General features: G+C 40.9%; 1 protein-coding gene across 1 annotated transcript in view; it reads left to right on the top strand.

Annotated features, from left to right (window-relative positions):
- Nucleotides 1–9,393, top strand: part of dock5 (dedicator of cytokinesis 5) — an 86,959-nt gene extending 77,566 nt beyond the window's left edge. Inside the window, exons 45-51 of the mRNA XM_079556481.1 lie at nt 3,969–4,052; nt 4,144–4,281; nt 6,395–6,561; nt 7,120–7,252; nt 8,057–8,216; nt 8,849–8,967; nt 9,089–9,393. Of these exons, the coding sequence (XP_079412607.1) occupies nt 3,969–4,052; nt 4,144–4,281; nt 6,395–6,561; nt 7,120–7,252; nt 8,057–8,216; nt 8,849–8,967; nt 9,089–9,190 (903 nt within the window). The 3' untranslated portion in view covers nt 9,191–9,393. The remainder of the gene's footprint in view (nt 1–3,968; nt 4,053–4,143; nt 4,282–6,394; nt 6,562–7,119; nt 7,253–8,056; nt 8,217–8,848; nt 8,968–9,088) is intronic.
- The last annotated feature ends 16,297 nt before the right edge of the window (nt 9,394–25,690 follow it).

Below are 25,690 nucleotides of genomic sequence, written 5' to 3'. Positions count from 1 at the left end.
CATCTGTATAAACTCAGTAGTCGAGGTCTTTACACTAATGACCTAGTTTTTAAAAATGTATGCATTTAGTTGAAATGCTACTGAAAGGATAACACTCTACTCTCCGAAGATACGAGTTCATAATAGGAGAGGTGTATGGCACATTTAAAATAGACAAAAAGGTTTCTTTAAACCAGGGCACCTTTATCTGATTTAAAGGGATATTTCAGGATTTTTGGCATAGGGCCTCATTTCCTAGTTATCCAGAGTGTTGTTGATTTCTGGAGATATTTTTTTTGTAATTCAAGCAGTTCTTATATTTGAAGAGTTTCATGGCGCTAGGCTTGTGCAAGGTTAGCGCATTTCTACGATATCAGCTAGCCTGCATTAAAAACAGTCTGACCCGCTCTACAGTGCACCTGAGGCAAATCACTTATGACGCCAGACTAACCATATAAATGTCTGTGTCGATAGAGTAATTTTAACCATTTTGCATTTAAAATACCTTGTATTTGAGCAGCATCAGCTTCGTGGTTGTATAAGCTATGCAGCGGCAGAGGGATCTGCTAGAAAATAGTCCCTCAAAATGCGATCATTCATGTGATGCAAGGTCAGTTATATTCTTAAGATTATTCTATCGACACAAACATTTATATCGTTAGTCTGGCGTTGTAAGTCCTCAGGTGCACTGTGGAGCGGGTCAGACTGTTTTTAATGCAGTGTAGCTGATACCATAGAAATGCACTAGCCTTGCACAAGCCTAGCGCCATGAAACTCTTCAAATGTAAGAACTGCTTGAATTACAAAAAAAATATCTCCAGAAATCAACAACACTCTGGATAACTAGGAAATTAGGCCCTATGTCAAAAATCCTGAAATATCCCTTTAACGCTTCTTTAAGACACAAACAAACTAAAGAGACAGATGCCTTATATTTGAATTTACTCAACAACCAGCACCACTTCAAGTTGAATACATAAAGACAGGAAGATTTCCGTTCCGCCATAATATACGGACAATTTCTTCTTTATTCTAGCATGACCTGTGGAGAAAGTGTCCTCATGTTTGATGACGGTAGTCGGTTTTGTTTCCTATATAGTAGGATATAGTAGTGAGATCACAGGTCAAGTCACTTGTGTCGGTACAAAGAGCGGACCCGAATGTACGGTAGAGAAATTGTATTAATATGAAGGAAGCAGGTCATACACTTATTTCACCCAGTATGTACTTATGTGTTTTTGCAGGTCTATACATTCAACAGCACTGGAATATTTCTCATTTATTCACATTTCTGAGCAAACCTTCCAAACCAGTTTGTTTTTTTTTAAATTCATTTCTTTATTAATTACAACAAAAATACAGTAAAGGAAACAAGTGTTAAAATACAAATTTGGATTCCGTGGCCATAAGACCGTTGGAAGAGTTAAAAAATTAAAAAGGGAGGTCCTAGCAAAATGGAAAATTCACAAAATTCTGAAATTGCTTGTCAGGTACCCCTTAAACTCCCCCCATGCTGAGTGACACAGCCATAGTCCAGGATGTTAAGCATTTGTACAGCCAGAACAAAACACGACCTCCGCACTGCCCCCGCCACAGGCAGCGTCCCATCAGGCAACACAAAGTTTGGTCTGCGTACATTGTAAGGTAGAACCTTTTGTGTGGGATGGTATTGGTCCAGTGCTTTGGGTGAAAGTCCATGATACATTTTATATGCAAAACACGACAGTGCAAAGTTATGTCTTGTTTGCAGTGTAATCAGACCTAGCCTTCTGTAATGCTCAGGTGCTATTTCTGCGCGGTATGGCAGTTTGTCCCAATTTCACAAGAAATCCTTGTGATCTCCACAACTCCCGGCCAGCGGGAGTCAGGGGTTGATGAATAGTCACCACTGTGAAAGCTCAATGTACTCTGAGCACAATATAACACAAAATAATAACTGCACAGTGCAGGCCTCTGACTCTAGTACAGTGGTAGCATGTCCTGAAAGTTCCCCGATGCTTTTTCTGGGACGGGATAAGAACAGACAACCTTCTGATTTTCTAAAGAGCGCCACTATTGGAACAATTTGATATGGTGCTCGCTATTTTGGTTCCATTTTCATGCTCAGAAAGGTTTGTCAAAGGACTCAGAGAGAAGACAACCATCGGAAACAGGCAGACTTGATTTCGCTGCATAATAAGAGGATATTTCCATTGAGTACTGACTGCTAGCATTAGTCACTGCTGTTTTTTCTTTCTAGTTATTTTTTAAGATGCCTCTTTGCTCTTGTCTTTGACTTTGCACTCCATAAACTCTATCAGAAAATGGTATTTGTCCACAGTGCTGGCCTCGTGGCCTGCAGACTTTTCAGGCTTTATTTTTAGGGTGATTTAGCTCCAGAATATGCAATAAAACGGCCTCCATTATTGTTGTGGTTGTTGCTGTGTGTCTCGGCCACGTCTGGGGTGAGGACACAAGGCGCCTGACCCTCTCTTCTTTTGTCGAAAAGCAACTGGCTCCAATCCAAGCAGCGTGGTAGCATAAGCAGTAAAGTAGAGCAGAGATGTATTTGTTTTGCCAAAGGAAAATCCCTCTTAAAGGGGCTATATCATGCTATTTTAGCCATTCCAAAGTTAAGTATAGGCATTTATATGATATATTGTACCTCTACCATTATGGAGCACTCATTTTTGTGATAAATATAAGTGTTTTCTGGAGGTATTTTTCAAACCCGGAAGACAGAACGCTTCGATTCAGTTAACTCCGCCCCCTCTCTCGCTCATACAACTTTACCGTAATATAAATAAACAGCAATAAGTGAAGTCACTTCACGATGCAGTTATACGGAGTTGTGATCTGCCACACAGCTTCATAAATGGCTAACACACATGCTAATATGCTAACACACAAGCTAACCCGCGTTTGGATTGACTCACCGCTCTGGTCCATCGCTGTTTACATTATGGGACTCGCGTTGGTTATAAAAGTTAATCCACTTTGATTCTGGCGAAGGTTCCCCAAACATCCATCAGTGACAGTCACAGAAAAACAATATTTTGGTGATAGTCGCTGAATCCCGGAGAAAAAAACAGCTGAGTGGCCTCTTCCTGAAAAGGGTTGAATATAAACTCCTCGTCCTCGTAGCCAAACGTGCTTCTTTTTCTCCGTCCGTGACATTATCGTTAGTTAAGAATAAAAAACAGGTGTCCAGAGTAGGTAACGAGCTCCATCTTCACAGCTGCAGCGCAAACATGACTGATCTGTTCAGACGCGATGTGTTTGTTTTGGCCACAGCTGACCTGGAAGCACCTCGGGCACTTCCTTTTTTCTTTTTTTTTCTTTTTTTTTTTTCATTTTTTACTCTTTGTTTCTCTCTTACGACAGAAATAATGAAAAAGCTGTTTTACAAATTAAAATCAGGCCGTAAGCATAGAATTAAGACATTGCATTACAGATGTCGAGCACTTCCGTTCCGTTGTTACGACACAACTGAACACTCAGTCGTTCACCAGGAGAGGGAGGAGGAGCTGCTCAGAGAGCAGGATTCAGGAGGATTACTGAGAGCTGCGTGAATGAAGCCACAAACCACTCTGGGGGTGTTTTTGATAAGGAAATAGCATAACAACATGGCTAAAAGCTCCAAAAAGTCGATTTTGCATGATATAGGACCTTTAAGGAATTTATATGTATTTATTTTATGTTGCTCTTTTGAGTGTATTCAAATAAAAGGTGCTTGTTGGCTTGGACAATATGGCAAAAAGAACAAAAATCGATTCGCGATTTTATTCAAAACTAGGTGCTGTCTTTGCCAAAGATATGGCTGTAAACCTGACGATTATAAAGCTCACATGACAATTAATGAGATTGAACAAAGTAGAGATTGTGATTTGTGATCAACATTTTCAATTAATTGGTGCTTGGATACTTGTAATTATGTAGTTTTACTTGGGGCTATAATGAAATCATCAAATATTTTGTTTATGACTTCTCCTACTTTTCATCCAATACAGGCTTTCTTCAACGACACCTTCATCCAACAGCACCCAGAGGACCATGAGCGGATTGAAGTTCTCAAACAACTCATTGCCCTGCAGGTAAAAGCCGCCTTCTTCTCTCACTGTCATTGCTGATGTCCTCCCTGTGGAGCACGTTTTGCTACACTTAAGTGCCCGTCCTCTCCTCTAGATGCCTCTGCTGGCCGACGGTATTCACATCCACGGAGAGAAGGCGACGGAGCAGCTCAAGCCCCTGCACAATCGTCTAGTCACCTGCTTCCACGAGCTGCGGGACAAAGTGGAGAGGCAGTATGGCGTTGTAACCTTGGTACGCTGCCAAATGCAAACTCAATTTAACCCAAAGGAGGTGCCAGCTTAAGCTATTGGCCCTTCTTGCCTTTCTATCAGACGCTTCTCATTCATGCTAGAGTGTACATTACATTAGAGGAGACCCATAAATCTTTCTTTAGCCAGCCTTTAGTGACCTCTGTTTCGCCTGTCATTGCGCCCTCCTCTGCCAAGAATCACAGTGGATTTTTAATCTCGATTGATTCATAAAATTCCCAATACTCCAGCACTAAATTACGCTTTTTATTAACTCTAAGTCGTAGGGGTGTGAGACTGGCACAGGAGGATTAGGGGACAGATCATAGGCCTAAGGAGTGGACACAACCTATATTGCCTACAGTTGCAGGATGTGGCTGATTGTGAAGTCCACCTGAAAACTAAATGGCGTGTACAGACCAACGCTTTTCGGGCGTCAAAAACGCACCTAAAGCCCGAAGTTAGACGCTTGTGCTTACCTGAAGTCAGACGCTTGTCACTAATGTCACTGAGCGTCAAGACGCTCCTCTGGCCGCACGTCAGCGTGTGTTCGTAGCGCTACAACAGGCATCCTCGAGGCCCAAACACATTCCCAGCGCAGATTCAGCCACTGAAATAAGACTTCTGGTCACCGTCTGTAATCCTGGGTGTTTAGGTAAAGAAACACTGAAGTGTGTCATTGTAAAAGTCCCAGAGCTGCTGTAGCTCCGGTTCACAATGAAGCTTAACCTCCATGACTTGTTTACATCTGCAGGCCGGCATAGCATTTTTTTTGGCATAGAACCTGCCCTGGTGGTTCAGCTACAACGCAAGTCACTGTTGGGGAAAGCTCCTGATTGGTCGATGCTCGCAAATTTCTCCAAGAAGTTCAACATTTCCCAACCCTAGCGTGGGCGTCCAAAGCTTACCACGCGGGGAAAGCTTCAAAACACGCCGCACAGGAGGCGCGTGACTCGCTGCGCGTCCTCCATGTATTTTCAATGTAAACCTGATGCATGGCCGCGTTTGGTGTGAACGCACCTGGAATGGTTTATGTGAATATGTCCCCAGATCTGAGGCAAGCGTGTTCAAACCAGATATTGACCCTACTGATTGTAATGTTAATTTAAAACACATTTTACTTCAATTAAAAGCTGCATGTGTTTACAGTTTATTTGATCCGTTCTCAAGATGATGTCCAATCAGAAAACCGAACGAACCCCGCACCTAGGATAACCAAGACTTGTGGCTAAAATCGGCTTGGAAATGTAGCCCTGATATGTTCTCGTGCCTCCTGTAAAGTGGCTGAGTTTTCTCAATTCGGGTCCGAAGTGCCGTCATGCACGAGCTGAAAGGGGGGGTATTATGCAAAATCGACTTTTTCAAGCTTTACATCATGTTATTATGTCATTCCCTCATTAAAAACATGCCTGAAGTGTTTGCCTGAGTCCTCCTAGGAACGCCCCCACCTCCTGGAGACGCCTCCGAGCTTTCGTCACCAGCCGAGTAACCAACCACTGCTCCTCAGCAGAACCCCCTCCCCACTGATGCCACAGACAGTGTGTGGAGGGGGCGTGTCGGAAAGGGTCAGAGGTTCTTAAAGAGACAGAGGCCTATTTCAAGACATTCGCTACAGCCATTTTGAGAGAGCAATGTTATACAACGCAGTTATTCTTTACTGCAGCTACAGACCAACAGAAGGTTTCGTCATCATTGTAGTGTGCTATAGACTGGTGCTATGTGATTGAAAAAAAGCATAAAACACCCTCTTTAATATAGAAGCTGCAGTTACGCATAAGACCTGAAGTGGCAGTAGTGAGCATAAAATAACGAACTTGCATCTAGCCCCTTTAAGTAAATAGCTATTTTAGACCTTGACAGTGGCACAGTGCAGGTCTTATACATGTGAGTGCAGTTGTCTAATGTTCTCGGCTATCATGGCGCACATTAGCTTATCACCCTTGTGTAGAAATGTGTAATGAATGTAGAAATTAAAAGCCTTTGGTGAGTGTTAAGTCCCCATGCTACTGAAATGAGCTCTGGAATATTCTGTAAATCTTGTATCTGGCACCATCCAGCGCCCTGTGTCTTGTCATTACCTGTTCTCCCGCTTGACGTCTCCTGTTTGATTACTCCAGCCCCACTCGCTGACAGAGAGGAAGACCAGTCGTGTGGGCTCTGTGGTGATGCCCTACATCCACTCGTCCAGCCTGCGCCGCATGTCTGTGGTATCCACTCTGTCCACTGCCTCCTCGGGACTGTCCAGCTCCTCTTCCGACGGGCCGTCCTGCATCTCATCCCAAGAGTCAGTCGTTTTCCCTTCTCCACTTTTTGTCTCCTATTTCTGACAGTTCATTTTAAAGTTTTACGCTTCCAGCACAGCACGGGAGTAGCTACACCCTCTCACACACATGCACATATGAAATTGCCATTCCTTATATTAAAGGTGCATGGCAACAGAGAGCAAGGACTGCGGGGGATGGTTTTATAACACTGGCTTTTGATAGAGATCATAGCAATGAATATAGTCATAGAATAGAATGGGAAAACAAAACAAAAAACATGGGGAAAAAACACGTAAATTGATTCTCTCTGCGTCCTGAGCAATAGAAGGTTTTGATTAAAGGATTTTTTTCCCCCTCCATACAAGCCCTACTCTTGAAATAATGTGTTCTCAGTGTCCTGATGCTAATGGTAAAGATACAATATTTTTCATGTGTAGTGCCCTCTTCCCTCTCTGATTTGCCATTTTGTGGTTTGAAATTCCGTTGCCGTCAAAGCATGAAAGGTTTTTCTTTTAGTCTCTCCACTCAAGACTAAAAGCTTAATTTTTTTCCTGATTGTTTCCTGCCTGTATTTACAGTTCCCTGTTGTCCCGTCCCAGTGATAACAGAGCTTCAGTTTTGGGTGAGGATAACAGGATTGCCCGGAAAAACAGAAAAGAGTGGAGCGTGAGCAAGTCCCAGGTCCTGCTCGAGAAGCTGGACCCAGAAGAGGTAATGGCCCAAACAGCAAATCAAAGAAGACATAATGATAAAGCAGGGTAACACTTAGATCCACATGACAGCACATGTTTGATGGCTGGCTGTATTTGTATCACACATTTTGCACACAAAGTATTGCAAGGTTCATGAAATTACACATACAATGCAAAAAAAACTATTGAGAATTGTTTTGAGTCTTGAGTTACACGCCTATACTGGCCTAACAATGAGTCGCTATTTTTATAAATTTAATCTACTGATTAAGATTTGGATTGGACCTCTATCAAAATGTGCCTCAGCATGTGGTGGTCAATGGTTTTAAATGTTCTTTCAATTATCACAGCCTCCCAGGAGTGTAATCTGAAAATCTAATTTAACTCAAAGTCTTCTATTCTGTGAGAAAACCGCTAATTATATTAATGAGACAAAGACTTTCTTCTGTCGGTTCGCTCTTGTTCACGTCTAACCCCAGTGTTTTAACTTTTTCAAGAACTATGTCTGTCTGAAATATATAATTATACCCATCAGAAGATATATATAGATATATAATGATAATCCACTTTTCAACTTTTCACCCCATTTGAGGTACAGGTGCACAGGTACAGGTGCTGTATCAGAAACAAAACAGCACAAAACCACAGATCAATACAGTAGGAATAATTAATTATATGCAGCATCAGAAGGTAAAGTCCAACAGTCAAAGTAATTCCAAAACAAAGCTGTCATTTTTATGATTTCCAAAAGCTCACTGTGGAGCATAGCAATTGTGTGACTCATTTGGGGTTTGTTCTAAATGGAAATTGTCTTCTGTTACAGAATCCTCCAGAGAAACAGCCAAGACCCAAGAGTTTACAGTTGGGTGACCGGCGGCTCACACTCTCCCTTTTCCAGGGCTCTTCCTCCCAGCTCAGCCTGTCCAACCCCCTCAGCCCTCTGCCCGCCTCCCCCCCGCCAGAGCACACGCCCCGCAGCTCCAGTATGTATTAAACTCTTTTCTGATAAACTTGTTTTGTACTAATATTACTAAAGCAGTGATTTTATTTGTGATTTTATTCTTTGTATATTACTGTAAAGCCAATGGACTGATGTCCTTGACAGACATGCAATTTACTGTTCATATCACAACACATCCTTTAATGCAAATTTATCTGTAAGTGCAGACATATAGGGGAACTGAAATAATGTTTCTGCTCTTTTTTATATATCTTATAGTATATATAAAAGATTTTGAGTAGAATTTGTACAGTCCACTGAAAACATTCGTTACATTTTTATGTAGGTTATATAGCACCGAGCTTAATATGATATCAAAAAACATCAGAGAATCAGAGGAAAGAAAGAGAATAAAGATGGCACATATAAAAATTCAAATTAACATGTAAGAAAAATAATGTATATGCAATAATAATCAAAAGAAAGGATTCAAGATTCATCTAATTAAGTACCTATACGACTGAACTCTAACTGCAAATCCGTATTTAGAGAAAACCCTTTGACTTGCTCACAGCATGGCAGCAAATCCTTACCACTAAAACGGCTTGAAGCCTGTAGTCTTAATCAGGGCACATGCTGTTTTGAAAAGCTTTTCTTTCCTCTCTTCTGTGGTAGGTTACTCGTCACTCCTCAGTGACTATGATACCAGCACCATAGACGCCCCAGGGACCCCCCCACCCATGCCTCCCAAGAAGCACCCGCATGAGATTGACATGCCCGGGTTTCCCTCAGAGGTACGTATGCCTGGAAAAAAAATAACAGCAGCCCGTCACTTATGCATATTTAATGACATATAAATGCTAAAAATATTTTGTTGCTTATTTGAAGTCCTAAGATGAACTTCCCTCTCCACAGTTTTCTCCTCCGTTACCGACTAAAAATGAGAGCAAACCACCTCCGCCACCTCCCAAAACACGGAAGTCGATGTTCCCTGCATACGAGCATAGCCCCCACTAAAGCCGCGATAGTGTGCAGGCTGGGCGTTTATTTAGCCATAGCGGATGGACATTTTATTTTCAGAAGACGCGACAGTAGGGTTTGTGGTACTTCACCATCAGCAGAAATATTTCAATGCACTCCACCGGTTGAAGGGCATTCTCTGTTTTCATTATTTTCTCGGAAGACCACTGTTGTCATGAGTGTGAGAGAAAAAATATAAAATGTACAGACATGTAAAAAAAAAAAAGAAGTTAAAAGGTGAATTATTTCTGTTGTCCGATTCAAAAATGTTGCATTCACCAGGTAACAATAAGTAACACTTTTAAGAACTGTGCTATGAAAATGTTTCCAATTGGAAAAGTCATTTATTTAAAGGGATATTTCAGGGGACCTAATTTCCTAGTTATCCGGAGTGTTGCTGCTTTCTGGAGATTTTTTTTTTTTAATCCATGCAGTCCTTATATGTGAAGAGTTTAGTGGCGCAGGCTAGTGCTAGGCTAGTGCATGTCTATGGTAACTAGTAGCCTGCATTAAAAACCCAAGCACAGTGCACCTGAGGCAAATCACTTATAACACCAGTCTACCGATATAAATGTCTGTTGACTGAATCATTTTTGATATACAGTTGTCCCTCGTTTATCGCAGGGGTTATGTTCTAAAAATAACCCGCAATACACAAAATCCGCAAAGTCGTCAGCTTTATTTTACAACTATTATATATGTTTTAAGGCTGTAAAGCCCACCCCACATTTTATAGATACAGACGGCATCTCTGGAATCGCCCATATATGGTCATTTTTTAAAACAGTTAAGGGGGAAAACAATTATATATTATATAATATTATTCAAAAACTACTGTAACAAATGCTGAATTATGAATATAGTTTTCTACTAAATAATGATACAAAGACATGGGGAGGAGCAAAGTGGTTCAACAGCCCATAAATACATGAATAACGGAGAATGCTAACTTGATGATACATGTTAGCATCGGGCTAATGCTAACGTTAGTTAGCGCTTGCTACAACTGCCGTTTTTTCACTTCTACTGAACAATCTGTTGCGACAAAATATCCATATGGACCCGATTTACACTTGACTTTATTTATGAGTGATAAATAAGTTCATATTCCACCAGAAAATGGCAAAAAAGAGTGGAAAATTGTGTTTCTCTAAAGATTCTATTTTCCCCCTCAGCGAAGCCACGCCCCCTTCTATGACGAGATGCCGTCTGTATCTATACACTTTTCTCACTAGTCCACATGGGTTCTCCTTATGCCTGGTGTTCACTGTGTGATTTTTTTGTCTTATAAGATTTTAGATTTGCATTACAGACGTGGGGATGGAAACATCGTGAGCTGATCTCGTCTCCACTGTGTGTTTGTTCAAACTGAGAGACAATCGTAGTTACAACCAAAGTTTTATCATAGCAGTTAGCTTTAGAAGGCAAGTGTTTAGCTGAGACGAGTGCCACATGCTAGCAGTGTCTATTTTCGCGGAAAAGTGCTGAGAAAGTGAACGCGGAGTCGGACCTGCTCATGCCCGGCCTGTATGACTCTGTCTGCGGCATAGTGTGTGCGCTGATGTGTTGACGGGACACTGACAAAGATCATGAGAGGAGGCTCACTCAACGACTACACAGAACACAATGTGCATATGGCGTTCATACGCTGTAAAAAAGCATGCAGAATTGTACTAAAAATAAATCCGCGAAACAGCAAGGCCTTGAAAGTTGAACCGCGTTATAGCGAGGGACCCCTGTATGACCATTTTGCATTTAAAATAACTTTTTCTATTTGAGCAGCATCAGCTTCCTGATTGTAAGCTACGCAGCAGCGGAGTGATCTGCTATGTTACCGTATCTACAGTAGTTTGTTTACCTGCGGCCGGCGTCACTACATGTGGAATTCTCAAAGGAGCTTTCTACTAATCAGATATGGCAACATTTGGAGGACTACCCGATGATTTTGAAGAGGTTTTTAATGCAGGCTATTAGTTAGCCTAGTACTAGCCTAGCACCACTAAACTCTTCAAATACAAGGACTGCACAGATAATAACAACACTCTGGATAACTAGGAAATGAGGCCCTATGTCAAAAATCCTGAAATATCCCTTTAATGTTTTTGTTTTTTTTACATGTCTACATGTTTCTTATTTGTCGTTTGGGAGCCCTTTTTTGTTCGGGCTCATCACATCAAGTCAGTTGCATGGTAGATCATTGGACATTATTACAAAATGTGGTTTTATTATGTGGTGTTAGTATAAAACACGGCTCCTCCTTCCTCCCCAGTGACTTGAATCATCCCTAAAGATCTATGAGCAACAGAAATAACATTTGCACAAACTATCCACACGACAACGGCCTCATTGTTTTTCATTAGATCCTCTTCTGATTCGCAAGACGCTGAATGATGCGATTTGTTCCTATGTGAGGGTTTGTAATGAAAGTGTACATTTTGCTTATTACTTCGTGGGAAAAAGAAATGATTGTGGCGGCAGTGGTGTAATATGCTGTTTTCTCTCTATGATGGTGTGACACTGGATGAATTATGTTCCCCCAAGCGCTCTGGCATTCCACTTTTGCACAGACTGCCTTAGCTCCCCATTGAACAAAGGCAGGGAATTCAGTCTATAGAATGTAAACCGCGCTGGTGTAGACATCAGACGCGGCCATCTTAATACACACTGGATGACTTTAATGATTGTTTTGCAAAATTTTCTAATTTTTCATTCTTCCTTTATTTTGTGAGCCAGACACTGTTTGATGCTGCCAACTGTATCGCTTTTCCGTGGTGCAAGTCTGGATGTGTTTTTATACTTCAAAACTCGGTACATGATCTATTTATATCTATTGCTTTGCACGACCAGATTGTACAGCGACCAGCCGCAAGACTAGATACTTCTACGTATTTCTACAAATGCTGTGGGTGTACAGATGGCTCTGCATGTGAGAAAATCGTCATGTTAATTAAGCTGTAACGATAGATATGTTTAGATGCTGGTTCACACAAGGGATGATTTTTCTATAGTATATTATATGATCAAATGTTTTTTACAAATATTTTTTATGAATAAAGTTTGTTGCTAAATGAGCACAAATAAAGAGATATTATTGTTGTTTGTGTGTTACTCACTTCACATTTATGCTGGAATACTACTGCTGAATTGCTGCCCCATGGTTTTTGTTCATTTATCTGGTAGGGACAGATTGTAGCCCGCACTCGCAAACACAAGCTCATATACAAGTGAAACTCGGAAAATTAGAATATCATGAAAAAGTTCATTCACTTCTGTAATACAACGTAAAATGTGAAACTAATATATGATATAGACTCATGACAAGCAAAGTCACATCTCAAGCTTTTGTGTGTTATAATTTTGATGATTATGGCTTATAGTATATTTTCAATATATTTAAGATGTTTAATTTGGGGTTATTACAAGCTGTGAGCCATAATTATCAAAATTATAGCAAATAAAGGCTTGATATATCTCACTTTGCATGATGATTTTTGGCTTACAGATTGTAGGAACCACAAATAAAACATCTCAGAAAATTACAATATTGTGAAAAGGGACTATATTGGAGGCTCAAAGTGTCTCTTTTCATCAGCTAATGAATCCAAAACGCCTGCAAAGGGTCCATGAGACTTTAAACGGTCTCTCGGTTTGGTTCAGTAGATTCACGTGGAGGAGATTGCTGACCTGACAGTTGGAGGGAAAGCCTCAAAAGGTAATAGCAAAAGAAGTTGGATGTCCTCAAAGTGCTGTATCAAAGCACATTAATGTGGAAATGGTGCACAAGCTGCAGGGATGATCGCAGTCTGGAGAGGACCGTCAGGAAAAGGCCATTCAAAAGTGTGGGGGACCTTCACAAGGAGTGGACTGAGGCTGGAGTCAGTGCATCAAGAGCCACCACACACAGACGGATCCTGGACATGGACTTGGACATGGACCTCTGGTTGAAGCATCCTGGTCTTCCATGACACCTCAGCAGTGCCACAGGCTGATAGCATCCATGCCACGCCGCATTGAGGAGTATTCAAGCTAAGGATGAGACTGCTGCCCCCGCGACCCGGCCCTGAATAAAGCGGAAGAAAATGGATGGATGGATAGTTTTCAGAGGGCCCACATTTCTGTTTTAAATCTTTTATTTTTATTTTTATTGATTTCATATATTTGTTTAATCTTCTGAATTTGGGCCATAATCATTGATCAGTTAAAACAAACAAAGGCTTGACGTATTACCCTTTGCATGCCATGAGTCTCATACATTACGTACACATTTGAAGTTATATTAAAGAAATAAAATAACTTTTTCCACAATGTTCTAATTTTCCAAGTTTCAGTTTTGTACTTTTTATTTCTAAATTGCATGATGCTGTGACTCTCAAATCGGAGTAGAACAAATGAATAGGCAGTTAATAGCCAATAATGGCTTCTGTCAGTGTAGCCCAAGGGCAGCTGTGTGTAGCTTGCCACCACTGCATATGGAGTGAATGGAAAATTGTCTTTTTTGAAGCTCTTTAGGTGAAAAGTCTCATGTGAAAACCACTGCACAAATACGATTGCCTTCCCCACATAATTGCAGATGTTTTTTTAGACGCTTGACCAGTGATCAAAAACCCCAGTTTTGTCAAGGTTTGTGGTAAGTGCAAATAAGCTCTCGCTTTACCTTCTACTTTTGGTCTTTTGATGGTGTGACGTGAGCATATACTGTAAGAGGAAGAAAAGAGAGGAAACTGCTAAAAAACGATTGCTATGTATATAACTCACAGTACATTTTTAATAATTATTTATGTAAACTCAAGCCAATACATAGACAATAACAAAAAAGGACAGAACACATATCGGAGATAATCAACAATAAATTCTTAAATTATAGTTATATGGATGGCATCGGCTTTATTTATAGAGCTCAGGACTGTGATGTCACATCACCAAGCATCACGGAGTCATCACAGCAGTAACCACGAACTAATAGAGACCTCGAAGGGCAAAAGAACTGGAGCCACTGTTCAGATCAAAACACACGGACACTGCAGTATGCTATGTGCATTCACAGAGGGATGAGGACAATGGAGGGGCCGATGGCGCAGACTGGTTGCCTCGCTTCCGTCAGTCTACCCCAGGGCAGCTGTGGCTACAATAGTAGCTTACCACCACCAAGTATAGAGTGAATGAATAGTGCAATGTAAAGCGTCTTTGAGTGTCCTGAAAAGCGCTATATAAAACCGATGCATTATTATTATTATTATTATTATTATTATTATTATTATTATTATGAATAATAATAATAATGGTCAATGTAGATAAAGCTATAAGGGTATCTAATGTTTTCACAGCTTGTTTGATTTTTATTATCCCTAAATATTTAATATACTGTTCTGTCTCACATACACATCTGAGTATTCGTGGGTGTTTCTTTGCCCAGTTGCCCTTATGGATATATATGTAATATGGATGCAGTATATAGGTTATATCTACCTAACAATATGAATATGTTTACCACATATTCTATGTTACTGTCCACATCATTCTGCAAGTAGCACAACAAAACATCTCTTTTCCCTAATCTTATTTTTTGGTTTTGTGCATTTAGGTTAGTATTAATATGGGCCTCCAACTCGACCCAAACATCATCACTGGGAGGCATTTATATAAGATAAAGTATAGACTGTACTCCAGGAAAAGTGCAGTTCACATTTAAGTACGTATTTGTTGGATAAATGTTATGCATTATTTTAAATGACACCTCTTTAGTTTTGTTAAGCACCCAATACTTATTGTTTTGATTTATAATATTTCTCCATTTAATATTTCGACACATTGTGTTCCATTTATACTGGCCTGTCCTATAGGTCCTGGTCTGTCGTGCATTTCACTGTTTGTTATTGCACTTTTTGTTCAGAATATTGATTCTTCATTAAGCGAAGGTCAGTATTTATATCATAAGTTCCTTGATACAAACTTAACATTTCAGAATCAGAATCAGTTTTTATTGCCATTGTCATGAACAGGTTCACAATTAGAAATTTTACTCAGTACGTTTGCACACTTCCGCCAAACGCACCAGGGCGACCGTTACATGGCGCCCCTTTCTGTTTCTGTTGGAATCGAGTTTTTCACCTGAAGAAAAAAAGGTTTTTATCTACATTCAGTAGTTGTCCAATTCCAATCTTTTTTTCAATCCATTTTTGATGAAATACACTTTCATTTTTGTATTTAGCTTATGTATTGTTCCATAATGTCTATCCATGCCAACAAGGCTTGTTTGTGGAAAGTGCACAACCTGAGGGGGAGCTTGGCAGGATCCAAGTTACATTTCAGCAAGAATTCAATTCTAACAACTTTTTCAAATATCATGTTGGGGATAATACCACTGTTTTTAAACCATTTAACCTTTAAGATGGTGTTGGTTGGTTTCATTGATGTTGATGCTTATCGTGGAGCTACTACTCCTACATTGAGCAGGTGTTGCCTGGAAGACAGTTTTTTAGATGCTCTAACACAATCAACAAGTCATTTCAGTTTGTCTTTTGTCAAAACTGGTTAAATTTCTAGGCTAGTCTTTTTGCCTTGTGAGATGTTTCACACCACATTTGTTAAGTATCTGTGTCATTGCTGCCAGACCATTCACTTTGATGACTAAAATTAACTGTGAAATCATTTATTTTGACTGTTTTGTACAAAACAACTGTACTCCACAATATTATTTCAAACTCAATTCTTCACAAAAAAGGGAGTCCTTATTAATTTCAATTACAATTACCTGAAGTGTCAGGGAATTAGACACCCTCCACAAAGACACACTGTCACGCTCGCACTCTTATCAGGGGATGCCATTCTTTAGAGTGTTGTTTATAAGTTGTGTATTGGCGGCTCATAGCTCTAATCTCTGTTCTTAATGGCTTGTTTCTTCTTGTTAGAGAGCAATGAACACAATATCACTCTGAGCTGTTGTCGAATTGTAGGAGGCTATAGGCGTGGAGGTTATTGCAAGGTATTTTTTTTCTATCTCTATGGAAACCAAATCTTTATGAGCTACTTTCAATCAGAAAATAACAAGGTCTGTCCAGCTTCAAGATGATATTATATGTTATATATATCTTTCAAAATAATATGAGCTTTCTTGGTTAAGAACATATCAGGGGCATATTCTGTTTTCAATTTTTCTTAACCAAATTGTTTGCATCGGTTTTAACTTTTGAATATGTTTACGTTCATTTGTCGCCAGTCATCTCTCGAGCTAATCATCGAGCCCAACATTAGTGGAGTTGTTTATACAAACAATTCCTTCCCTCAAGATGGAGAACAACTAAACAACTCCTATAAAAGCTGCACTTTAGCATAAATCAGCTCTGCCGGGCTCTGACTTAGAATAGAATTGGATAGATTTTTATTGTCTACCAAGTTAGAAATTCATCTTTGGCTCACCGACACATAAAAACACAAGACTAGGACAATACAAACAAGCCTGCAGAAAAAATTAAATAGAAATATTACAGAGAAATTCAGCCCATTTCTGTGGCGATTATGTTTGGGTTGCTGCTTAGCTGTAGCGTATAAGGCATTCTTCATAGTCCCTGCATCTGATCCACAGTATTGTGAGGACAACATGTCTTTCTGAACACATGGGTGACCCAGTACATTGGCCATGAACCCTTCTCCAGATCTTAAGTTAAAAAAGGCCATGGTCAGGAGCCCCTAAAGTCGGTGGATTACCATGTTGGGTCTAATGGGTGAAACGTAAGCGGCTATAGGAAACCGCATTTTGACACAGTGAGAACATGCAAAACTCAGAAAGACGCCTGGTCCAGGAACTGAACCCAAGAATGCTTGCTGTAGGGCTGCCAGATGAGGCTTACAGTGATAAATGGCATTGTGCCTCTTCATCACAAAAAGAAAAAAAAGACTGTGCAACAAAATGAAAACGAAGAAGTGTGAATATGAATAAAGGGATCCTTCAGGTGTTTTTACATACAGAAAGTCAATTATAAAAAAGTTTTATTTTTCTTCTTTGCTTTGTTCTGCCTCAGTTCACCATTAATCACTTCTTTCACAGACAATGCTTACTCATACAGTTTCTCAAATGCATCTTTTCATATTGAGCTGTGACCTTGTCTTGTGTTTAAAAGTTAGAAAGTGTCTTTTTCCAATTCGGGTTTTTAGAAGACTGATTGCATTAGTCTGTAGCTGCCCCGTGCGCTGTCTGTCTGTTCATTGTGTGTGTTTTCAGCAATTAAAGTGATTTAGTAAACTAAAATTAAACTAAAATGTAAATGTAAAAATAGTATGGTGTTGATGTAAATCAAAATGACATGAAACCCCCATGCTTCTTGTTAGTTACACTGCTGACCAAAGTGGCTGCCTACATTTATCTTGTGCTACTTTCTGCATCAAACCAATATAGGAGAATGGTTCGCTACTTCTCCCAAATTGTAAATTAATGCTGTACAGTGGGAAGAAAAAGTAAGTACACTATTTGAAATTTCTCACATTTCTGCCTAAATTGGTCATAAAATGTGGTCTGATCTTTACTAAAATCACAAGAATGATTAAATAGTGTCAGCTTGAACTAATACCAGCCAAACATTTACATTTGATCATATTTTCACTGGCAATAACATGTAGCCTATACATTCACAGGAGAGGGTGGAATAAGTACTACTAAAAGTGGCTAAATATCCTCCAAGGGCAAATTCGGCAAATTAGACACATTTATGCAGACATTTAGAGTCAGGTGTGAGCCAACCTGAAGTCCGATCACTGAGGTGTGGCTTAAAAGTACCCTGGGCACTGAAAAACACACACTAGTTAAGAATTGTCCCTTGTTGAGAAGCATTGTCTGATGTGCATTATGCCTCGCTCAAAAGAGCTCTCTGAAGACCTACAATCAAGAATTGTTCATTTGCGTAAAGGTGGAAAAAGTTACAGAACCATCTCTAAAAGTCTTGGGGCCAGATCTTGTGGCGGCGCACGGGGCGGCGTAGGCTCTTGGCAAATTATTTTCCGAGTGGCGGCGCTATATGTGCCATTCGCCTCCGCCACCTGTGAGGGGGCGTCACAAGAGGAGGTGACTGCACTGATGGAAACACGGCTGACATTCACTTCCTCGTTTACATTGCGCTGTCTTGCGTTCTTTCTTAAGGCTTAGGCTCTCACAGGTCAAACTAAAAACTTTATTTACCCCATCGTGAGCTAAACGATGTTCACGTCTCGAGAGAAAAAGAGCTACAGCGTCCGCTGTGGCGCGGATCGGCCGCGCTTGGCGTAAACGCGAAGCAAAACAAAAGCACATATTCACCCCCCACTCCCACACAACCACTCTCCTGGACGCGGAGTCGATCTGGTTGGAGGAAGATGTGTTTTGTCTCCACCCACTTAAATGCGCTAAGTCTGGAGTGGCAAGATCACAAAGTGCTCCTACTGGGTGCTAAATGTCACGCTATCGTCTCCGTTTTGATGCACAAGATCGGGCCCTTGACGTTCAAAAGCATTTTTTTCTCACTGTTGCTTCACTTCCAAGGAGTGGCCGTCCTGTAAAGATGACTCCAAGGGCACAGTGCAGAATACTCAATGAGGTAGAAAAGAACCCTACAGTGTCAGCTACATAAATCACTGGCACATGCCAACATCTCTGTTGACACATCTACAATACGTAAAACATTAAACAAGAATGGTGTTCATGGGAAAACATCACGGAGGAATTGCTGTCTAGAAAAACATTTCTGCATGTTTGAAGTTTGTGCAAGAGGACGTATGCTCCACAACTCTGCTGGCAAAATATTCTGTGGTTTGATTAACCCAAAGTTGAATTGTTTGGGAGGAACACACAGCGTTGTGTGGGGAGGAAAAATGGAAAAGCTTACCTGTCCATCAAAACCCTATCCCTACTGTGAAGTGTGGAGCAGGAGAATCATCAGGGAGCTGTTTTGTTGCCTCAAGGCCTGGACAACATGCTATCATCAATGGAAAAATTAATTCACACGTTTATAAAGATATTTTGCAGAAAAGCTTGAGGCCATCTGTCCGACAGTTGAAGCTTAACAGAGGATGGAGCTGCAACAAGACAATGACCCGAAGCACAAAACCAAATTTCAATCTTTGCACAAGCATTCCATGAAATAGTGTTCAGGTGTCAGTCTTGAACCGCTGCGACTGAGCCGCTCTGTCACTGTGGTCTGACCCGAAACCTAGCACCCGGAGGAAACCTGGTTGGCTGCCATCACTCTCCTCTGATCTTCTGAAACAGTGCATTGCCCTCTGGGTGTGTCTCTGTTTCAGAGCATGGTGTCCTGCACTGGTCAGCTTCCTCCGTGCAGCTCCCTCTGCTCCACAACAGTCTTTCAAAATCTTGTTTGTCCCTTTTTTGTTTCCTGTAGTTCCTCTTGTGACGCCTCCAGTGTGCTACAAGTGTGGGGAGCTCTTCGTGCCTCTTCAAGAAATGTGTAGTCCTCAAATGGGTTTAGCTGATAAGCATGCTTTTTGTTTACTTTACAAAAAAAACTGCTTTCTTCTGGACCATTATGGACTCTTTGCAGCAAAAAAATAACTAAAATCCACCACACCTCACAAAAACACGGCAAAGACGTACAAAAGTATCCAGTAAAATAATGTAGAGCACAGAAACCACAAATGCAGCTCGCAGAAAAAGGAAAAAAATACCAGAGGACAGATATAGCCTATAAAAATATTTTTTCTGAATGTGTGTGCAGCTTAATGTAAGTGAGCACTCTAGCCTCTGCTGATAACTGAAAATCTTTGATATGATGGAATAAATGGCGGCCTATGAAAGCTGGGTAGCTATTTAGATCTTTGGCATCCCCCGAGTTGATGCTACACTAGTAGAAAACCAGTTCTAAATCTTATTGGCTCTTCCCAGCGCTGCTACTCCCTGGAATTGGCCATATGATTATTAACCTATAAGTGGTAGCCTGTGGACCTTCTTCAGAAGCTGCAGGAAAAAAAAAGCTTTGAGGCAGTGTCCATAAAGCTGTACTTCCCTGCATCAAAGGATAATAGTGCTTTTTCACTGTGTCCATTTGGGACTGTGGATAGCCCAAGCCTCGGTATGCAGTGGGAATAGCTGCACTATTGTAGTACGCGTTCTTTGAAGCTCACAAGGTGGTGCCAAAGGGCGGACCAGCGAAGCATCGCAAGAAAAAAACAACAGCTTTGCATGATTGTCTGCGTTATTGAGGACTGCCCAGGTTGAGCACATCAACTAAAACCTGGACCTGAAACGAAACATCGAGAAGCTGGATTAAAGGTTTAGCCGCATTGTAGGCTAATTAACAATGTCAACCCGCAATTCTTTCAAAATGGTACCCCAGTGGCCTTTTGACATTTTGCAAATTGCTACAGTAAACAGTTTTCCTTTTATATTTGAAAAGATAAGTTGTGTTTTGCCAGCTGCATTGAAGACGATCTTAAATTGTATCAAAGTTAGATTGTACAAAAAGACTCATGACCTCCACCACCCAGCACCCCCCTTTTAAATTTTATTTTATTTTATTTCAGTAGGGCTCATTATATTGTGTCGTCATTCACAAACAATTTAGAACATCTATTTAATTGTTTGACCCCAGACCTCATTAAAATACGAACGCACACACAAATGTACAGATGGTAGAGAGCCTATGATGACGCTGTTTCCTTGGGCAAGACACTTCACCCGCCTTGCCTCCAGTGTCTGCGCACATCAGTGTATGAATGAGAGTGTGACTGGGTGAGTGCATGGTTCCTAGCTGTAAAGCGCTTTGGGACTGTTGAAAGTAGACAAGCGCTATATAAGTTGAGACCATATAAGGCTTAACATTATATTCAGCACAGTAAAAGCCTATAAAGTTTTTACTGTATGAGGAGAAAGACTTATTCAGGGCATCAACTCCTCCTCAATACCAAGGCTCTTATCACACTAATACAAATGTAAATCGGAGCTTATTATTTGCATTTGCCCAGTTTTAACGTAATGTTCAAGAAACAGTGGGTGAACGAGACAATATTTTAGAAGTTTGCGTCGTAGCTTACGTTTTTATAGCCGTCCCACGCGCCGCCCGGTCCGTGTGCTCGCAACCTCGTAACTCCTGCACCGCGCCTCTTTCTCTCCTCTCTCTCCTTTCTCGGGCCTTCGTGAGAATAATCCAAACCAATGCGCGCTCAGCTAGCTCCAATGTGAGATTCATCGCGTTTAGTTTCCGTACTAAGCGAAACAAAGCGAGACCACGCGGTGTCAAACTGCCCGCGCGTCAGAAATAGAGCAGCGCTGCGTCTTTACTTTAATAATAAAGGCTACCACATCATGACTTCTGGCAAGCTACTGAAACTAGCGTGCATATTAGTTATATTCGTGATTTAATTTACATTGTAATCCCTGCAAAATTTGTAGGTTTACAAGGCCTACAGAAGACCACCAGTGCGTGTTTCTGACAGGAGGGGGCGTGGCATCACGATGGTGGCTCTCCATCGTGATGTTGCTAATCCATCATGATGGACGAGGATATTGTACATCGGACCAACCCTAATATAAAGATATGAAGTATTGTATTATGGACACTGGCAAATGCCTATACTCCTTATCTTCATCCACCAGGTTGTATAATGGTACCATAAAAATAGCCATTACGAAATAGTTTACTAACTAGACAGCCTGTTTATTTGTACCTGTATCTAACCTCCTCGTTGATTCATTTTCTTTATTATGTAACTTTTGCTTGTCCTAAGATTATCCGGCCAGCCCACTTCTCCCACACACACATAAGTCACACAGTGTGCCTGTCAACAGATGTCCACAACACAAGTTTGTGTTGGCAACCACCCAGAGAAATCCAGCTATTGTTTTCTCCACCTTCCTATAGTCTGTCGCTGCCTCTTGTGTGGGCGTCTGGGGAGGAACTACCTCCTCTATCTCTGTGGTCAAACAAAAAAACGACTTCAGGCTGTGTGCACTTTCTTGTTTTATTAATACATGCAGTACCAGACCATTTATTTTTCAGTATTTTTGGATGCCTACCTGGTTACGTCATGCGCAGTTGTGCATTTCGCAAAACTATGACTTAAATAAAAAGCAAAGCAAAGGTCTTATATACAGCATCTCATAATTGAAATAATAATGGAGAAGAAAAAAAACAATCAACGCTAAACGATTTGTTGTTTTAGTGCGTGAAGTTAGTCTGTATTGCTCAGTAAGCTTAGTAAGTAGCTTCTTGTAGCAAAAGTAATAGTCATAACAAAGTAGAAACTGAAACTTTTGCATACATACATTACAGTACTGCATTCAGCATTACATACGTTTTACAGTTTCCTGTCTCACAAAAGCTGCATATGCCATTCTCTTCTTCCCCTCACGCTGATCAATTGAAAAGAAGAAAGAACCCAGCCCCCCAAATAAGAAAAGAAAATCGTTACCGAGATTGCTTGCACTAAGATACAAATTGCCCACTGTTTTTAGTCGCCTTGCAATTTGGGACTCCGATATGAAGCACAAACAAAGGAAAGACATTGACTATTTCTTTCCTTCTTTCTTTTTTTTCTTCATTTCGCTGGAGAGTTCCTTTGAGCCTTTTGTTCGGGAACCTTTAGGCATGACAGACACGGATACTCGTCAAGGCCGGTGTTATATTCATGCAAGAATGATTTCCAAAAAGATGTTTTCCCATAGATTAACACCATGGGGGTTACCGTGGTGAATATGGACGTGAATAGAAATGTCAGCATTATAGCGTTCTCATGGTACACAGCTATCTGGTAGTTTACATACAGGTCCACCACGAGGAAGACGAGAAAGATAGTGACAAGGGACAGCGCCATTTGAATGACCCGCAATTGCGATCCCAACTTCGGGCCGTGCGCTCCATTTGTACTCGCCCTCATGTGCCGCAGGTGGATCGCCAAGTGGACCGAAATGGAAACGCAGCACTTAATCATAAGCAATCCAGGAAACACATCGGACAAAAGCAGTGCCATCACTTCGTAAATGTCAGCCGCGAAGGTTTGGGGCACTTTGACGCCGCAGTCTTGATTGACCGTGGTGGCGTTTGAGTAACTCTCTGACTGAAACAGGACTAGAGCCGGCATGCACACCCCGAAAGCGCACAGAGGAATAAGAACCACTCCGAGGGTAACGTGCTTGAGGATAATGGCTTGGATGAGGGTGTAGAGGCGATTCGGAGTGTGGACTAACTTGGTGCTGTAGTAAAAGGTGAGAAAGCTGACGTACCACACGATTGTGAACTTAAAGCTGTAGAGGAGAGTGAGCAAGACGCTGTACGGCAGAGACGGGAGGTTGCATTCGCGGTCGATCTCGTCCATAGACATCCAGAGGTAACAGATGAGCTGATGGACTAAGTTGGCCCCGGATAGAGCCACTACAATGGTTTCACTCGGGGACCACTGCTTTGTATGCTGGTAGCGAGACAGGCTGCTCAGCAAGATGAAGAGGTTAAAGAACACCGTTGTGACTGCAAACAAGCCAGTTATTATCCAGATGGCCAACTTAGTCGCTCCCAACATGTCGATAGTCGTTAGCCCGGCAGCATCTGTAGTTTAAAACGTTACGAGGGGAACTTGCGCCTCGGCAGCGTGTGTGCCTTTTTGAAGTCCGCTGTTTGTGCAGTTTTCAAAGACACGACAAGATGTTGGGAATTATGCACACACTCTCCCCGAGCCAGACAGGACTTTGTTACCTTCAAAGAAAAAGCACATCAGAACAAGATAATAAATATTTCAGTTCAGTTTTGCCTCCTTTAAATTCTGGTAGGTTTGTCAAAAACAACTTACTCCTGCTTTATTTCCTCTGTACTATAGGAATGAATCCCCCCCCCCCCCCCCCCCCCCCCACACACACACACACACACACATGCACACTCTCTTATAGACCTGCTTTCATTTTAGTTTAGTTATTTTGTTAAGATTATGTTGATTGCCATTATCATCAGTTCATAAAATATCTATTCTTTGTTAATGGTTTAGTTCTGATTTAGTCCCAACACAGCCATGGTTTATTCTAGTCCAGTTGTGTCCCAGTTCAGCCATTCTTGAATACTTAGGTTAAACAATTCAAAACACATCTGTGGAAAATTCCCCAAACCCATTTTCACCCCACGGAGCTTCACCTGACAATATCTGGAGTAAACTGGCCTGAATCCATCGGTTAATTCATTGCCTCAGTTTGTTAATCCCCCATGTGTTGCGTGACTCAGTACCGTTGTTGGCTTTGACGGAGGACTCCTTTGTTTTGTTTTGTTGATCGCAGCATTAATCCTTGCCCGGGGAAGTCTGAGGAGGCGGCCGGCACAAGGTGAACTCCGTGGATCCTGGATCGCTGCTTGGGAGGAACAGATTTATGCAGCAGCGTTAGCCCACATTTGCATCATCCACAGGTAGTTGTGGCGATGGCCGATTTGCATTGACCGTGGGTAAACACATAATCATCCGATGGGTTTTAACATATGTTGAAAAATAGAAAGTTATGTAATACAATTTGTTAAGTTACAGCTATTACAATATTGACTACCGCTATATACACTACATTTGAAAATAAACTGCTATATTGTGTATAATGTTTGCATCTTAAACGACTAAAGCCTTAAAGGTATAGGTTCATATATAGTTTTTCCTATTTTCAATTATCTGTTGCTTATGTGCTTTACATGCAGTGTGAATGAAGTGAATTGAACTGATGTAGGATGTTTTCCAACAACCCATCTGTACCGCTCCGTGATGTTAACGCTCTTTAAAGGAATAGGTCACCGTTTTTAAGTACTGAGCTTATGTTCTTACCTTAGCTTAGACGAGTTGATGGACATAAAAGAGGCACTACTGTAAGGCGAAATAACACCTTAGGAGCACTTTGACTTTACCGCGCGGACGTTGAAGTGCTCCTAAGGTGTTGTTATGCCTTACAAAAAAGTAACTTTTTAGAAAATCGACATGTTTCATTTTGTGTGACTATACTTTGATTGTAAAGGCTCATGTAACCGTATTTAAATAGAGAAAACGTGGAAGAGCTTGGTCGCTTCTAAGGTCACCCCCGTTTGGGTCCATGAGGAGAGGAAGAGACGCTAAATGCTAACAACATATTTTATGTTTTTGCGTGGCTGAGCACACGCACAAAGACCAGTTACGCATCAACTCGTCTAAGCTCAGGTAAGAACATATTTCAGTATGGAATAACAGTGGCCTGTTCCTTTAAAAGAGGAATTAGAAATATATAGTTATGTTTCAGACAAGAACTGTCGATACATTTTATTTTATTATTCAGTTTTATCACACTTTTGAAATTCTATTAATCACAAGTAATCACAGTTAATTTTCATTTTCAATTGTATTCATTATTTATAGGCCCACATACAGTGCTCTAATTTAAAGCTTTTGCTCACATTTCATTAATAACTATTTCATAAATCTCTGTGAAAAGCTCAACTGCTTTCAATTTGTTATCTGTGATGCGACTACTTTGTCTTTCAGGTAATGTGGGCTCGAGATACTGATGTGCGTTAGGTCAAAACATATGAT

This window comes from Gobius niger (assembly GCF_951799975.1).
Source record: "Gobius niger genome assembly, chromosome: 1".
Lineage (NCBI taxonomy): Eukaryota > Metazoa > Chordata > Actinopteri > Gobiiformes > Gobiidae > Gobius > Gobius niger.
This window is presented reverse-complemented; position numbering and strand designations above follow the sequence as displayed.